The sequence below is a fragment of the Vulpes vulpes genome, chromosome X, assembly GCF_048418805.1.
Source record: "Vulpes vulpes isolate BD-2025 chromosome X, VulVul3, whole genome shotgun sequence".
NCBI lineage: Eukaryota > Metazoa > Chordata > Mammalia > Carnivora > Canidae > Vulpes > Vulpes vulpes.
This window is the reverse complement of record NC_132796.1, coordinates 4,202,980-4,221,361: the sequence shown is the minus strand read 5'-3', so window position 1 is coordinate 4,221,361 and position 18,382 is coordinate 4,202,980. Positions and strand designations below refer to the sequence as shown.

Sequence of the window (18,382 nt, the reverse complement as noted above, 5' to 3'; positions counted from 1 at the left end):
TTATCTTTGGTAGAACACTGCCCAATGAATGGTTTGCAAGGAAGGGTGGCAGGACATCATCCTTGTTTGGAGTGAGCAGACTTCAAGGAGCATATGGATTACAACACACATGTAAATCATCAAGACCCACTGTGCTCTCCCCAAATGCTTGTTGAGGGCTATTTCGTTACTGCCAGGATTTTGCTCATAGTGACCACTGGTTTTATCATGACGTTTCCAGGCGTCTGTTTTTCTGCAGGATGGGGGCACTCGTAGACTTTGTGCTCCAGTGTCCTTTCTCCAGCCTCTGTGCAATACTTCATTACACAGAGTCCACACTGGAGATGAAGCAGAGAGTTTCAGTGACGTGGAACCTCGTTTAGAGCTGGTGGATAGTGTTTACCCAGCTTTGCTTCAGATTCTCCTCTCTGCACTGATACTGTTAGGATGGATACTTAGCCTCCGCTGTGTGCTTATGCAAATTCCAGAGCAAGAGGGAGATGGTCTTCGGTGGTGGTGGTGGGGTGCTGAGGTCTGTGTGTTGTGCAGATTCCAGAACCTCAGGGAGATGGTCCTGAGAGGGGCGGGCTGAGGTCTGACTGTGTGTCGTGCACATTCCAGAACTGCAGGGAGATGGTCCTGAGAGGGGCGGGCTGAGGTCTGACTGTGTGCCTGAGCACATTGCAGAACTCCATGGGGCCTTAGTTGACAGGGTGTTCCTGTGGGTGATGTGTGAGTGCCGGCAGCAAGGTGGGCGTTGCTCAGGGTGACAGTGGGCTCTGTGTTCCCTGTTGGTCTCTGGTTTTCAGGACTTGGGGTTACAGTCAGTTCAGGGAGGAACAGTTGGTGACAGTTCTTTTCCGGCTGTTTCCTCCCCTCACTCTGCAGAGAGCCAGAGACGGGACGTGGCCCTTTTTGACACAAATGACAGCCACCATTCAGACCACAAGAATGACTCAAAACCCTCCTCCAGCTGAAGCCCAGTGACTGGCGCATGTTGTTGTTTTTGTTGTGTTTTGCATTACCTGGCTCGGGGTCCACCTCCCTCCGGGGAGCATGCGAGGCAGTGACTGTGTGTGCGTCAAGTGCTCCTCTCTGTGCCTTCCCACACTTCACTTCCTGTCTCACACCAGGCGCCTGAATCCACACACACCCCCAGCCTCGCGGCTCGGTCCACAGCATGCCACCCGGATATGGGGTGCCCCTGCCACCCACCCTTCCGCCTGGCCAATGACAAATTGGGCGTGGGATGGAATGCTCAGCCCCCTTTCTCAGTTTCAGTCGCTCACTAAAATGAGGCACGGCACCCAGGGAGACATCTCGTGTGTGTTTTCTGATGTGTCAGGAAGGACACATCTCGGGAGCAGCCCCGTGGAGGGGATGCTTGGGACAAGGGCCGGGTGGCTGAGGACACTATGCTCCCATGCCCTCTGGGTGCACCTGTCCCAGCACCTCAGTGTGTCCCTCAAGCCAGAAGCTCTGCGAACCCCTTGCTCTGGGGCTCGTACTGCAGGTTTCGTTACATAGACGCTGGGGCTGGAAGGTCCATCCCTCTAACCGTGCCTTGGTCTTTCTGGAGCCCGGCCCAGAGCCATCTCAGGAACCAGGGACAGTCACTCGATTAGCGGAAACTCAAGAAAGGGGTTGATCACAAATAACAAAGATGCTCCGATTGCTCAAGAAATTCCAAGGATTTTGGAACTTCTGTGCCAGGAGCCAGTGACGGAGACCAAACATGTTTTTTATGACATCACAGCCATGAAGGATCATTGAGTGATAGAAGTACCACCATAGTGTCATCGATACACAGACATGGACTGGTTCAAATCTCATGACTGAATACGGCTCAACCGCAGTTGGTGATGAGGGACGAGCGCACGGTCACCCGGCCCCCAGGCCATAGAGTGAAAGACAAGCCCCTTTCTTTCCAGGGCTGCCCGGACAGATCTGGGATGGAAGGAGTGTCCGCTTCCTGTGTCAGGCCATTGATACGCCCGCATGCTTGGCACCCTACTGCAAGTTCCATAGAAATTCATTCTGTTTCCTAAGAACCTCGCTTCCTGAGCTGCTCTGCACCTTCACATTATGAAGCCCTCCTGCCAGGAGAGCCATTTTACTGTTTGGTGCAAGTTGCTGTTTGTTCACAAGGGACTAGAAGCGGCCACACTGGACAGACTGGGTCGCAGAGTGCTCCAGAGTCTGCAGGCACCTCCCTTCGTTACGATCTGTAGGACCTGATAAACGCTACGTGCGATAGTGGGATAGTGGCCCTCACGTGAGCTGCTTGTAAGGCGGAGGCAGTTAAAGGGAAAAAAGAGAGTACGATGCCTCCCGTGATAGCCGTCCTCCTTTTGCAAGGCACCATATCACTGGAACGTGGTATTTCTGTGTTTCAAAGCGCGTAGGGAAATAGTCGATGGGGAAAGCACGTGCTCGCTCTCACGTACTCACTTTGCATGAGGCCATTTGCGAGGAAACCGTGCAAAGCGAAGAAGGCACAGCTGCAAAGTGAACGCAGAGCTCCGGCGCTCCCATACTGTCTGCACATCCCTGTGTGTCTTCTCACTGACAATGTTTGTTTTAGACTTGTCAAAGAAAAATGAGCAATTGCAGATCTGAACGGTAATTTAGCTCATAAAGTGTTCTAGACGTTACCCTTGCTGCTAATCCGTGTTTGTTTATGCGTGTATTTGTCTTGCAGAAATGAAACCTTTCTTGTCATATTTCTTAGGCAAACACAGTCCAGGCTTTTTGGGTTTCTCTTCGGGCGATCCGCATGTGGTGATACCAGCGGAAGATTTTTAACAGGCTCCTTGTGGTGGACACCCCCTTAATTTTGTACTTGGATTCTTTCTTCTACCTAATACACGAAGCACTTGCAAAGACGGCTGCTGAAATATGAGAAGCTTCTTAGAACATGTCCTGCTGCTTTCTCGTTGATGCAGTGCAGGCGCATAAGAGTGGCGCGCCTGCCAAGTTCAAGGGCATTTCATACGATTATTAAGTCGCTGGAGAGATTCACAGTTGCCGTTGGGGATTTATTATGCGGTGGGTGTCATCCAGTTAATTAGGGACAGTAGTAGTAACAGAGAGGAGTAAAAAACAAGCAGTGTAACGGGAAGGAGAAGTGATGGTGAAGCGTTAGTTACCATTTTGCCAGGAGATAATGCCTAACGGAGCTGGCGTGAAACAAGTTCTCACTGAAACCATTATGTCTAAGCTATGCATGTGTCATTCTTTTGTGCTAAAAATAAGCAGAAACGGTGCCATCTCCACAAGTCCCCGTAAGCCTCCTCAGCACTAACGAGGACTCATTGAGTGCCTGCCGCGTGCCAAGGAGGCAGTTGGCGTGTCCTCCCCCGGCTGTCGGACACCCCGTGGGGAGACCCCGTGGGCGGCGGTCCCCTGGGCTCCGGCTCCCACGGCACACGCGCTTCTGCAGGCTTGCAGGCGTGAGCGCCAGGGCTCCAGGCCCCGAGGCGGGTTGTGAGACAAGCTGGGAGTCACCCCCAGGCCCTCGGGCTGTGTGGTTCTCCACTCGAGTTCCCAGTCCACAAAGATGCACGTCTCTGGTGAAGAATAAAAAGGGTGGCGCCGTGTATGTGTGATTTGTTGGTTGACGTTTATTACAACTAATCCTGAAATCGATTCCAAGAAGCATAGTAGTTACTACTTGGCCTATCTTAGTTTTCTTGTTAATGTTAAGAACTGAGTTTTAGGTTTTTTTTTTTAATTCCTCTTTTATTTATTTATTTCTTAATGATCTTATTTATTTGTTCATGAGAGACAGAGAGAGAGAGAGAGAGAGAGAGAGAGAGAGAGCCTGTGCTAAAGATAAGGAATGAGGTAGAGACCCAGGCAGAGGGAGAAGCAGGCTCCATGCAGGAAGCCCGATGCAGGACTGGATCCCAGGACCCCAGGGTCACGCCCTGAGCCAAAGGCAGACATGCAACCACTGAGCCACCCGGGTGCCCCAATTCCTCTTTTATTTTATTTTGTTTTCAAGGATGTTCTGCACGTTAAGTGTTTATATACATAAAGAGAAAAAAAAATTAAGTGCATTTTAGTTGGTGAATTGTAATTGAATAATGTCTTCTTCCTGGAAAACTAAGACCATTCCCTCAATTACAGAAGTAATCACCTGAGCTGGCTTTTTGCTGTGGGCCGTTAATATGTTTTACATGACCTCCTGGCAAAGAAACGTGTTAAGAATCACTCTCAGTGCCTCTTTTTACCATACATTGTCTCTGTCCCCAGAGTCTACAGACAGGTGTGGCCTGTCAATGTGCCGCTGTCATTTTTGGGTCCGTGAAGAACCACCGAGAATAATGGGAAGCAAGCATAGCTTGTGTCAAATTTAAAATTAAACTGATGACCAGGTGAGCTGTGCTGGGCCCTGAGTGTTTGGCCAGGTGAGCTGTGCTGGGCCCTGAGTGTTTGGCCAGGTGAGCTGTGCTGGGCCCTGAGTGTTTTACGTGATTGGACGTTCCTTAGTTCTTTAGCCTCCCACTGCCAATACCCCCAGCAGAGGCATGACCGTACTGGAGCACCTTCTGGGGGTGAGGACAGTCACCGTGCCATCGTAGTCTGCCATTGCCATCTCCAGGGGCGTCGGGGACCCAGCAGCCTCCACCATCCCTGGCCAGGCCTCACCACCACTTTCTCCTCCTGTCACTCACAACCACTAAGCAGAATACAATGGCTTCTGTATCATGTCATGTCTCCTGCCCCAGGATTTACCCAGCCCTCCCCTTATTTCATGAAAGAAAGAAAAAAAAAATCTCAGGCATGTTAAATATTACCTATGTCAAATATTACCTACTACCCTTTTATTTCTTTTCTTTCACTGAACCTACGTTTGCTTGGTGTCACTAGTGAGTTTCCAGGGACGAGGTTGCTTGCTTTTCCAGGTTCCGCTGTCGGGGAGGAAATCATTTTCCTGTACTCTCTTAGGTTCTGTATTAGGTGTGTGTAAATTAAACTGACAAAAGGCATTGGTGACAGTTAACACACGTTTTTACTCACTTATGGTTTGGCAGTTCACAGGAAAAATGTGGTTCACGGAGGCAGTTGGAGTCTGGGCCATATATACCATTTGAGGAGGGCTTGGAGAAAGAGGGACACTTTGAGGAGAACAAATGACTCTTAGGAAAAATAAATGCGCTCTTAGGACGGGTGGCAGATGTGATAGCTTTATGACAGTGTCATAATGTTTAGGCGATTTCTTATCCAGGTGCTGACCTGTGCCGACTTCTCTTCAGCAGTAAGAGTCAACTTCCCCTGGTTGTAAAACTCCCAGGGAGGGCGTTTGTGACAGTTGAATTCTTTAGGGAGCCTGTGCTTTTAGGAAGATAAGGAGAGCTCACAGAAACTCTAAACTGTCCCCAGTTCAACATAATCCTTGAGCCACTGTAGCATGTTCTGGACCTCCTTGACCCCCAAGGGCCCTTTTTTCCTTTTCCAGCCATCCCTGTGTCACTTCCTCGTTACGTCCGCTGCTCAGCATCTCACTGGCCAGACCCTATGCCCTCCCTCTCTGCTCAGCTCCCACGACCTCCTCACTTTGGAATGAGCTTGCCTCTGGTTCTCAAGTCTTCCCTTCATCCTGGACCGCCACCCCAGGGGCCAACGGGACTTCCACATTGGTCACTGTGATCCTTTCTGGCCACACTCTTGCTTTATCTCTCCGCCTTCTTGTCCATCTACTCTCCAGCCCGTCAAGGCCTCCCCTGGGACGCTTTCCTGCCAGGTTTTCCCTTCCCACCCACGTGGCTCCACTGCCCTGCACATAAAGTCCAGGTGTCCCGCCTAGTGACATCCTCCATGCTTAGGACCTGACACATGCCCACCCCCCCATCTTCCCAGACCTTCTGCAGCATGTCCCCCTGCTGGCAGTGCCCTTGAGTAAACACAGTATAGGAGGGACGCCTGGGTGGCTCAGTGGTTGAGTGTCTGCCTTCGGTTCGGGGTGTGATCCTGGAGTCCTGGGATCGAGTCCCATGTGGGGCTTCCCGCAGCGAGCCTGCTTCTCCCTCTGCTTGTGCCTCTCATGCATAAATAAATTAAAAAATAAAAAAGACAGTATAGGATGGTCTTCACTTGGGGGTGAATGAGGCAGCCATTCCTGTCATTAAGAAATGGGCTAGCAGCAATTCTTAGGTGGAGAGTACTTACCTATCAATACCGTGTTTGCAGGAACCACGCACGTAATTACCTGGTGTTCCCTGTGGCTAATGGCACATTGGGAGAGCTGTGATCTCCCTGGACAGCAAATACAACCTGCCTCCCACGCGCACCTGTGCCCAGATCAACTGAACGGGCGTGCGTCTTCATTTCAAAATCAGGCGTAGTTAGTAACGGTTCTTGACGTTTGCCCGGCACCTTCAGATCACCTGAATCAAATAAACCAACGTGATGGCGACACCGCTTTCCTCTGCAATTACAGAGACCGTTAACCCACCAGGAGCTCCGCACTCATCTATTTGTGCTGTTTTGGTTCAGTTTTGTGCGTGACTCCCGCTAAACCCATCACTAAGCAATTAATTTTTTTTTTCTCATTCTTGAGACTCATACGCACAGACACATACATCACACAAAATGTAAACTGCTGAAATGGTATGCCAAACGCGACTTTTGTTACCATGATTTGTGACATTACCGGAGGGGCTCCTTCATAATTTATTCTTATAATGTGGTTGTGCCAGCACAACTGCTAAGCAGTTTTCTCAGTTCGGTGTATGTTTGTGCATGAGCTTGTGCAGTCTTCACGTATCAGCTGTTTCGGAGAATGATAGTTCTCATTAGGCCATCATAACACCATGTAGAATATGACGTATCTGTATCAAGCCACCACGCGCCCAGGGAAAATTGGACACGATATCAGATATTGCAAAGGATGACTTGTATCTTGGGTTTCTAAAAAATTAACTAAACAGCCGTGCACTCCAGTCCTCCTTAGTAGACAGCAGCGGCATTGCTGCAATAGGCGAGCAGGGAGAGCCGGCTAACGGTCGTCCGGGTTTCTCCGTAAGTCAGTGCCTTTGCCTTTTGGGGGTTTGTAAACACTGGTATGTGGTTGCGTCATTGTGCTCGGCTCCCACGAGGCCCCCACCACCTCGCAAAGCGGGAGCCCCTCAGCCTGCTGGCTCCATCCCTTGCTAGTTCCTCCCGCATTCCATCTTAGCCTGCTTCTCTGTGTCACAGAGGGAGCCTTTTGGGGGGAAATGCCTGCAAACCCTGCGTAGGGAGTGATAATGAGTAACGTGGTTAAGAATCTCGGGATTCGTCACAACCTGGGTTAAATAAATCCTGAGTCCACAGTCCCCAGCAATTTCCAGGGGTGGCCTTTAACAACTCCAGGGGTGATTTTTCTGGGTTTTTTGAAATGGCTTTTCCAAACTAGGACATGTCCCCATCACTCTGCATGTATAAGCTGGGGTGCATGGGTCACCTCGAGTAGATGGAGACTGTCGCAGCTGTAGCCCCGAATCTCTGTGTCCTGGGAACTCAGTCCCAGGCCCTCAGGGACATCAGGCCACCTGCTTCAGCCCAGACTTAGCAGTGGCTTTGTCCAAACTCTGCGTGAGAGGATCCCAATCTCTGAGGGGTGCTGGGGGCCTTGGACCCGTTACTCTTGAACACTTCCTAATTCTGAAAGTCCACAGCCCCATCAACAGGATCAGAATGCAAGCTCTCATTATTTGCTGACATGAAACATGGTCCCTCAGATGAATATGCAAGGAATTTGGATGTGCATTTTGCACAAATAAAGCAGATTGGCCATTGGGATGGGAATTCTTCACTCAGCCATCCGCAAATCAGCATACATCCTTCCTTGATCCTTTGGGGAGGAATGGATGGTTTGTTTTATTAGCTAAAGACATCTGAGCACAACCAGAGGGTGTGTCTTTTTTTTTTTTTTTTAACTTTTTTTCCACCATGATTTATAGATTCTATAACTAGGTATATTTCGAAAGCCCTACGTGTGAATTCTGAGGCTTCGCCTTGGACTAGTCCCTTGTATTCACTTTTCACTGCTGCCATAACCAATCACCACACATTCGTCACCTGAAACAACACTGGGTTTTATTCCTGGGTTCCATAGGTCAGGATTCATGGTGTGGCATTGGTGGTTGCCCTTGCTCCAGGACTCAGGTGTGCAGTCAGAAGTCAGCCAGGCGAGGCTGGGCTCCTATCTGGAGGCTGGCAAGAACCCATTCTCCAGCTGGCCAGGTAGCAGACAAAAATCCAGTTCCTTGCCGAGTAGGCCTTCCCTGCTGGCTGTCCCTGGGCTCTGCCTTCAGCTCTTGCAGGCCTTGTCTGGTCCTATATCTCAGAGCCTAGGATGTAGGTGCATCGAACCCTTCTTACTCTGGAAATCTCTGCCTCTGCAGCACCTCTCCCCCACTCCAACCCGAGAAAGTTCACAGCTTTCCAGGGAACACCTGATTCCATCAGACCCACCCATTCAGTCCAGGGCACCTGCCCTGTCTTCACGTCCATAACCTGAATTCCATCTCCAAAGCCCCTTCGCCATGTGAGGGACCCCAGCCCCAGGTTCTGCTCAGGAAGGGATGGACACCTTTGGGAGACATCCTTCCCACTACCATGCCTACGTTCAAGTTTCAGTTTTTCCCACTTTTAAAATGCAGGTAAGACTATCGGGGGGTGTTGAAATTACGTTTGCTGCAGGAGTAAAGCTGCTGCCAGCCACCTAGCCCTGGGCTTTCTCCCTGGGCTCCTCCTCTGCTGGTTCTAGATTGTCATCTAGGGGTTTCGATTCCTGCTTCCTGCAGGATCTTGTTGCTGACCTGCTGCTACTCGCCTCCAGGTCCTGAGGTGCTCCTGGCAGGAGAAAGCTGGTGCCACACTCACAGGCCGGGGTCTAGCCCCTGCGACCACTCATCCAGTAGGGATGTCATGTGGCTGAGTGTGGGTCGGAGCTCCTGCCTACCGCTGTGTTACTACATGGAGAAACTGCTGTGGAAGCTACAAAGGTTGAACTCTGCAAGATAAACCCATGGGAGGTCAAAGGATTCTGCTGTGTATTCCCTGGGTAGAGCAGGAAAGCCGAGGTAATATGCAGTGTCTGCTGGCCAGCCTCCCAGACGCAGAAGACCTGGAGTGTGGTTCTGTGATCATGGATATAACTCTGGACAGGATTTGGGACCGCTTAGACTCTTAGTAACAAATGCTCACCACATGCCTTTTGCAAACCCCAAGAAGAGCCTTGGAAACTTGGGGCTTGTCCTTTATACTCCTGAGAGCTCCTCTCAGCCTGTATGGACACAGGACCCTTTGCCAGCTGTTCCCCGCCCGTCTGCAGGGGTCGGGCGCCCTCTCTACAGCGTCCCCTGGCTCTACCCACCAATGCACCCCTCCCATGACCCTCCTGCCAGGCTCCAGGGCATCATTGTCCTGCTCTAGTGCACCTTGTCCCAGCTAGTCTCGTGACAGGGTCTCTATCTGAACCGCTGCTTGTAGATGGGAAGGAGAGATGCCCCTCTGTATACCAAGATGGAGACAATGTTTGCACTCCTCGTCTCTAAAGGAAAGGGATGGTGGGCAGGACACCTCCCTGGTGACCTGACCATGTGTCCCTTTGGTTCATTTTGTCCTGGACACTCAGCAGAGCCCACACCTGAGCAGGTAGAGGAGGGAAGGGCAGGAGTCTCAGAGCTCCTTATCTTTTTACTCACTTCTATTTCTAATGAAATAAAAACAGAACCTCAGTGCTGAAGTGTAGACATTTAGAGTAAAACTTTACGTCACCTGCTTTTATTTATTGTGAGCCCCTTAAGTCAAGGGGATTGTGAAAGGCAAGATTCAGAATATCTAGGAAAATAAGACCAGTGAATTTTATTTTTATCCATGTGAGTTATGCCACGGTCAGGTGTATCTGGTGGGAAACTTCCCCCCAAATACTATTCCTCAGAGCACTGCTTTTGGGCACGTTCAGTGCCTCCCTCTGAAAACCAGGCTTCTACACTTGCTTCGTAAGCAAAGTGGACACAGGAGATTTAGGCACAAGCAGTACTTCTAGGATCATTGTCGTCCTCATTGTACATCACAAATGTACAGTCCCATCATTTAACATACAGAATCCGCTTTTGGCAAAAGATTTCCCTGGACCGATGCATCAGAGAACATTCTGGAAACCCTGCACATAATGACATGCTAGTGGACAGTTTAGAATTAAACATTCATAGGAGCCTCAATAGACAAGGTGAGATGATCAGAGGCCTCACCTGAGAATCAGCACACCTTACCTTCTGGAAATGCTGAGTTTGCAAGGGCGTGGTAGGAAAAGCAGCTCTCATCTAAGGCGTGAGTGGGCGCCTTAGATGTTTGACCGAAGGAGAATCGGGGGCATCTTTGTGAACACCACAACACAAGTGCGTTTGCTGAGCTCTCCTGGTCAATGAGGTTATTGGGTGACCAGTAGCAGGTGCCAGGACCCAGATGCCCAAAGACACACCTCCTATGTTGGCAGCTATGTCATGGGCACTTCACACATGACAGTGCTTCTGTCGGCTGGCTTGGAGATCAAGAGGTTAATCCCCTCTAGGTCCAGTGACTTGGGTTGGCTTTCCCTGTGTGTGTGTATCACTTCCATAGTACTTGCCAGCCTTTCCTGACACGACAGACACCTCAGAAGAGTCACGTCCACAGATCAGCAAAAGCACTGTCTTTGCCCTTGACCATTCCTTTTCCTTAAGCCTCTGCAGTCGCTCCTCAGGAGCACAGCCAGATGCACGTGTGCTTTTGCTGTTCTAGGGACGTGTGGAGCTGGGCCATGGAGGGAAACATTTATTCCCCATGATCTCTGAGTTGTCTAAAGGCAGTTCTTCCACTGAGAAAGTGCTACTTGACAGTTAAATACATAATGCTCTATATGTTGTGATAGTCTGCTTGGGCTCCATAGCAAGACCATAGCCACCACAGACCAGGTGGCTTACACAAGGACATTTATCCTCTCCTGGTTCTAGAGGAGGCTGGAAGTCCAACATCAGGGTGCTGGGAGGGTTGGTTTCTGCTCAAGACTTCCTAGATTCTTTGTCCTCACATGGCTTTTCCTCTGAGGATGGGAGTGGGGAGCAGAGCAACTGCGCTCTTCCTCTCCTATGAGGACACCCTCCATGGCCCATTTCACCTTAAAATTCCCCTAAAGACCCAGTCTCTAAACACAGTCACAGTTACTGTTCAATGTAAATTTGAGGGGAACTCAGTTCAGCCAGTATATCACATACGTATGCGTATTAATTATGTTGATGGATAACCTTCAGGAGGCTAACGTCATAGTTTAGCTGGTAACACAGAAAACCAACAGGGGCCCCAGGTCACACCTGTGTATCAGGATCATGCAAAACCCTGAGGAAAGCCAGTGCAATTTTGCACATGTACTTGAATACATAAAGTAGGACAAGGCAAAAAAGGATTCTCTTGACCGTCTAGAAACTACTAAGACTTATCTTATGAATCTTTAAAATCCCCGGTGCCTTTGAGAGCTTTGTTGGGCTTTTTAATGGCTCCTGACAAATTTGGTGGACGTGAAATCTATATTATTAAGATAACATTACACGAAGGTTTCTGAGCTATGTCAAAGTCCTTTGCTCAATGGTTAGTTGGCACACATACACTTTAAAATGGACCCTGAGAGCCTCACCATATAGTTTTCATGAATAAAATGAGACAGTTTCTCAGGAGGCCTCCCCCATATGCCCACAGCCACCAAGTTGTTAAATCCTACATTCCTTGAAAGGCTTTTCTTAAAAGGGAAAGGAATCCATAGAGTGGTGCCGTTCATTCATGTATGTAGCTTGGTACTCTGGAGGATTTGGTTATGAATATGTTTATGTCAATGCAGGTTTTATTCTTTGATTTCCAGACCAAAATTAATTCAGGAAGACAATAGCTCTGCAGTGTGCAAGGTACTTGTCATAGTACCAAAGTACTTGTCAGATGTGTCAAAGTCAGACACTCTTTCTTAGGGGACCACAGCACAGCTAGGATCTACACCTACAGGTAGGGAGATGGGTGCCTAGGTTGGTAGGTAAGTAACTAGGTAGATAGATGATAGATATCAGATGGATGAATGGAGGGATGGATGGGTAGGAGGCTGATGGATGGGAGGGAGGGATAGATAGATGATGGCTACATGGATGGAGAGAAGGAGGGATAGATGGATGGATAGATGGAAGGGTAGATAGCAGATGGATGGATTGAAGGAGGAGGGATAGATAATGGATAGATGAGGGAAGGAAGGAAAGATAGGTAGAAGATGGATGAAAGAATGAATGGAAGGAGGGAGGGATGGGCAGATGGCTGAGGGAGGGAGGGATAGATGATGGCTATGTGGATGAGGAGAAGGAGGAATAGATAGATGGTTGGATATAGATGGATGGATAGATAGCAGATGGATGGATGGATTGAAGGAGGAGGGATAGATGATGGATGGATGGAGGGAGGGAAGGAGAGATAGATAGGTTGATGGATGGATGAGTGAATGGAAGGAGGGGGATGGCTAAGGGATGGAGGGAGAGGTAGATCATGAATGGGTGGATGAGGGAGGGATGGACAGATGATGGAGGGAGGGAGGAGAGTGGATAGATACATAGCTGATGGATGGATGATTGAATAGCTGATGGAAGGATGGATATATGGATAGATAATGGATGGAGAGAGGGATGGAGGGATGGAGAGAGGATGGGTGAATAGATAGGTGGAGGGAGGGATAGATGATGGAAGGATGGACAGATGGATAGGTAGATAGCTGATGGATGGATGGAAAGACAGGCATGAATACATGGTTGGGTGAAAAGATGGGTACATGGATGGACAAATAATATAAAGAAAAATGGTAATTAATAAAATACATGGCAGCTCTCAGTTTTATCTTAAAGGTTCATTATTTCAGTAAACACATCACAAAGTGTGTCCGTCTTCATCAACACAATACCGTGGTGTTGTTTACACTCGTCCACTGTCTGACAAAGAACATGGAGACAAAGAGAACCGAGGCCAGCCGTGAGCCCTGCTGACTGAAAACCCATCCAGAATCAAGTCTGAGGCCTTCAAGCTTTGATGTCTCATGATGTAAGAAGCGAACTCGATGTTACAGAATTAACACAAAGAATAAAATCTACAAAACCTCATACAGTCACAGCTTGGACTTAAAAATGGTGGTTCAGTGGAACGAACGCTGCTTTCAGGGATTCAAGTCAGATCGTCTCCGGCTTTATAGACGGTGAATCACAGCGGGCGCACCCATGGGAGCACTTAGCGTGCGCACACAGACAATCCCGGATCGTCTTCTGAGGCTTTTGCAAGTGAACCCGGAGTGACTTCATATCAGACGTTGCTTCACCAACAAAGGGAGAAGCCCCGCTCCCCAGAGACGACGTAGTCACACCGGAACAGTGTGCTGGCTCCAGAACCGCACGTAACTTCAAAGGGACGCTGGTAACCGTTGAAAAGACAGGGTTAGTCAGCAAGTGGAGTCTCAAGGCCGCCTGGACGCTTCAGTCCCCAGGGAGCATGGGTGCCGGGGTGAAGCCTGGCCTTCCCTGGGGACAGCCCCCCCCCCCCCAGCCCTTCCTAGGTCTGCTGAGCCGAGCGGGTGCAGACACGTGAGCAGAGGGGGCACACTGACTCCCTATGTGTGCGGGTTGAGCCTAAAGCATTAGCCAGAGTCAGAGCACAGGGGGGTGGATAGGACACTGCCGGGTGGCCGTCTCTCCATACCTCCGTCCCTCCATCCTTCCATCCCTCCAGCCCCTCCACTGGCCCTGCTACACCGCCCCCCCGCCCCCCCGTGTGTTCTGTCCCTCCTGGAAAGCATCGCCGGAGTCAGAGCACAGGGGGGTGGATAGGACACCGCCAGGTGGCCGTCTGTCCATACCTCCGTCCCTCCATCCTTCCATCCCTCCAGCCCCTCCACTGGCCCTGCTACACCCCCCCCCCCCCCACACACACACCGTCTGTTCTGTCCCTCCCGGAAAGCATCGCCGGAGTCAGAGCACAGGGTGGTGGATAGGACACTGCCGGGTGGCTGTCTCTCCATACCTCCGTCCCTCCGTCCCTCCGTCCTTCCGTCCCCCCAGCCCCTCCGCTGGCCCTGCTGCCTCCCCCGCCACGTCTGTTCTGTCCCTCCCGGAAAGCATCACCAGAGTCAGAGCACAGGGGAGTGGATAGTGCACTGCCAGGTGGCCGTCCCTCCGTCCCTCCAGCCCCTCCGCTGGCCCTGCTGCCCCCTGTCTGCTCTGTCCCTCCCAGATCTGAGCGCACCTGGGCTGCCCGCGCACTCCCTGCTCACCCCCGTCTCTCTGCAGTTGTGGCTGGACACGTGGCCACTCAGCCCTGCAGGCTCCTCATGTCTGCTTGAGGCTCCTGTGGTGGCCTCACCCTTGGCCTGTCACTAGAGCCAGCTGCCTTCCACCAAAACAGCGGCCCCACACCCGCCCACCACGTCACCAACTTGGGATTGATCTTTGCCTTCTTGTCCCACGTAGTCTGTCAGACTGTTGTGTGGCCCAACCGTTCCCTGAACCCCACGCATTTCTGTGCATCCCCTGCTGCTGCCACACGAAGATTCTGTGACGTCCAGCAGAACGGAACGTCAGAGGTATATGGTCGTTATGGTTGGAAGGTGGGGCGGCAGGGACCTCCTGCGGCCCCGCGTGGATCCGAGGAGCAGGCTGCGAGAAGATTCCCACCGATGCCACCCAATGGGCCGCGGCCCTGCCTGCACATCTTCATGGGCCGCCCAGCACCTCCGGGCAGGAGCCCCTGAAATGCTTCACCTCCCCGATACCTGCAAATGTCATTCTTTCCAAATTAAACCCTTCGGGCTACCGTGTAATTAAGCTCGTCTCCTCTTCTGGAGATGGAATTTTAGATTTATTTTAGCCTCTGGCTTGTAAAGTGGAAAGAACATTACCTTGCGGAGACCTGGGCTCTGGTCCTAAAGTCTGTCACCTGCGTGCCTGTGTGATCTTTAGCTCATTTCCAAACTTCCTGTGGCTCAGAGCCCTTCCCTGTGACAAAGACGGGCCTTGGTCACCCGTTGTCCTCCAGCTCGCACACGCTGTGGCCTCTTTGTTGCTCTAAGTCCTGGGCCAGGACACCTCCAGCATCTCCTCTAAGGTAGCAGGTTCTCCCCAGGTGCTCACTGTTGGCTCTGGCACCCTGAGCATGTGCGTGGACTCTGGCCCTGCGTCCTGACAGCCAAGTGCCATCCTGGCCCTGTGTGCACAGCTGGGAGAAGCATACTCTTCCTGCCCAGAAGCTTCCTCAAAGGTGCAGAAGCATGTCCTCGAGTCCCCTCTGCCTGTGCTCTCCTCCAGAAAACCACTGCATTGATTCTAGTGCGCTAAACACGCTTGTCCACACAAGTCCACATGGGGACCTCATGGCACAGGGCCAGGATGCGGGGTCAAGGAGGGACAAAGCTGTCTGCTGCCCTAACCCTCCTTCCTGCAAAGGGCAAAGTCAAGCATGTAATTCACATTTTGCAAGTGGGTGTGAATGAGTTTGAGGCCCAGGGTAATGAGTCAGTGCTGGGTGCGGAGGGTGAGGTCCGAGCTACAGGAGCACAGGACGTAAATGAGGATGGACGCCAAGCCTAGCGGGCTGAAGCTCCCCTTCTGTGAGCCAGGCGTGACAGGTAGGAGCCACACAGAGACATGCGTGTATTTTGGTGAACCGCACTCCCCCTGCCTGCGTGCGTGGACGATCTGAGCGGTGTTATTCTAGCTTAGAGCTGTCGATGGATTTACGACCCGTGAGCGCAGTGATTATAGGTAGCATGGTTGTGGGTAACTCTCAGAGATTCATGTTTGGGTTTCGGCAGGTAGGTAAGCTACGCTCTGACTGTTGGTAAAACATGTGGGTGTTGGGGCAATGGGCACTCTCTCCCATGTGTGGTCCTCAGAAACACGTTAGACCTTCGGAGCCAACGTGCAGGCAGGCAGGCATAAGAAACTTTTGACACCTATTTATCAGGCGTTGTTGTGCTCTGCAGTTGTGCGTCTCAGAGGAGGCCGGGGAGCGTGTAGGCTTCCACGTGGGTGGCATCATGAGGAGCCGTGTCCTGGATGCGTGGACCCAGCCCCAGGGTGGTTCCGGCAGCGCACGTGTTCGCTGTCCTGCGTCTGGCTACTCTGACTACTCTGCAGGGGAAACAGCCTACGCACACTTCATGCCCACTTGCCGCGGGTTCCTGCCCCCGCCTTGCCCCACTCGGCCTCCAGGCGGCCGGCCGCTGAGCCTCCAAGCCCCTGACGGCCTGGTTCAGCACCTGCACGTTTCTCGAGTGGAATCTGGGGAGGCGATGGGTGATGTGGGGTGCAGCCTCCTGAGAAGGTGTTTGGAAGGCCTCCCCGTGAGGCGGCCACGAGAAGGGAGGGGGAACAGAGGCATTTCGGCGCACAGCCAGGGTGCCGCCCCTGGCCTGTGGCCACAGTGACCCGCAGCCGCGTCTCTGTCGTGGACCACAGCGGCCTGCCACCTTCACGGCTGGAGGCGTCGTCTGTGGCTCAGCTGAAGAACAGCACACAGCAGCCCGTGTCTCCGGCTGTCTGCTGTGTCGTGTGACCCACCGGTCTCGCATACTTGTGCTCAACGACACGTTTCCCACGGCCCTTCATGGCCTGGCCGGTTCTCGGCTCCCGGCCGCTGCTGAGACCGCGTCGCCCCACCGACGGCTCGCTGCTCTGTATGCCTTCCAGGGCTTCGCACGTCCTCGTGGGCATCACACACGCGACAGGTCAGCCCTCCGTGCCCTGTTGGGGCGATTGCTTCTGAACTGAGCGGGGACAAGGTATGAATGGAAAACACAGAAACCAGGACGCTGTGCGCACCTTACGAAGCCGTCCGAGTCTGAGAAGGAGGCTCGCCAGGTACTCAGCGCCGTCACCATCACGCCTGTGCGGCTTTTCCGCCTCACTCCGTGCCGGCATTTCCTGGAACGCAGCTCTCAGGTGCGGATGCTCTCTGCGCTGTTCACGGCCCTCTCGTTGGCAAGTGACACGGTTTCTGAGGCACCAGGTCTCTCCTGCCACGTCCCTTGGAAGGAGCCTCACGATGCAGACTAAAACCTGCTCTCACGACGTTGCCGAGTACAGTTACCCTGAGGGATCAACACAGTCTCCTCCTCTGTTCCGACTGACATTTCACAGGTGGACTGCACGGAGCTTCCAAATCCTCGGAGAACCCAGGGCATCATTCAGACACACAATGCCACAGGACCTTTAAGTGCCCATCCATGGTCCAGATAAAGCGATCGGGGACATTTAGAATGCCATTAGGTCGTAACTGTGAAGAGGCAGGGACGGAAATGTCACTAACGGGAAGTCTCAGAGGCAGAGCTAAAGGACAAAACTGCCCGTTCTCAGCAGACCCAGCCCCATTCCAACGGAAGCCATTGACTCCCGGCGGAAGCAGGGGGTTGGAAAAGAAGCCAGGGGCCTTTGCAGGTTCTTAGAGGGACTCAGTGTTCTCTCTCTCCAGATCTGTCTGGTGCTTCGTGCTCGAAGGCCCGTGTCCAGGGCCGGCCAGCTCTCTCTGTGCGGGTGCTGACACTGCAGTGTTATGATGCCTGGGGCCTCACGGAGTCTGCTCATGAGTGTGCATATGTGAATCTCTGTGCATGTTTCTCTGTGTGTCTGAGTGTGCCTCAGTATGTGCAGGTGTCTGTGTGCATGTGAGTGTGAATTTGCACATGTGTCTGAGTTTCTGTGTGTATGAATGTGCACACGTGTATCCGAGTGCAGGTTGATGTGTGTGTACATGAATGCGTCTGTCTGTGCACATGTGTGGGAGGGCACATTTCTGTGTGTGTGAGTGTAGGAGTCTGTGCATGTATCTGTGTGAGTGTGCACACATGTCTGTACATGAAGATGTGTCTGCATGTGTGAGTGTGAGCTGTGAGTGTAGGAGTCTGCATGTGTGGGTATGAATGTGCACACGAGTGTGTGTACATGAATGTGTCTGTGTGCTTATGTCTGAGGGCTCATTTCTGTGTGTGTAACTGTAGGAGTCTGTCCATGTGTGTCTATGAGTGTGCACGTGTGTTGGAGTGCCAGTTCATGTGTGTGCACATGAATGTGTGTCTGTGCACATGTCTGAGTGTGAGTTTGTGTAGGAGCATGTGTGTATAAATGTGCGCATGGGTCTGAGTGCCAGTTCATGGGTGTGTTTGTACATGAACATGTGTCTGTGCATATGTGTCTGAGGGCAAGTTTCTGTGTCTGTGAGTGTACAAATCTGTGCATGTGTGTCTATGAATGTGCACAGATGTGTCCAAGTGCCAGTTCATGTGTGTGCACATGAATGTGTGCACGTGTCTGTAAGTTTCTGTGTTTGAGTGAAGGAGACTGTGTGTATGTGTGTTTGTGCACATGTC

General features: G+C 51.7%; 1 protein-coding gene across 2 annotated transcripts in view; it reads left to right on the top strand.

The window, feature by feature from the left end:
* Positions 1–18,382, top strand: part of PUDP (pseudouridine 5'-phosphatase) — an 82,602-nt gene that overhangs the window by 60,426 nt on the left and 3,794 nt on the right. Inside the window, exon 4 of one of the 2 annotated variants that reach the window (XM_072743590.1) lies at positions 868–3,587. The exons of the other annotated variant lie outside the window; for it this stretch is intronic. Within the exon in view, the coding sequence (XP_072599691.1) occupies positions 868–966 (99 nt within the window). The 3' untranslated portion in view covers positions 967–3,587. Of the gene's footprint in view, positions 1–867; positions 3,588–18,382 lie in introns of those variants that run through there. 2 annotated transcript variants of the gene reach the window in all.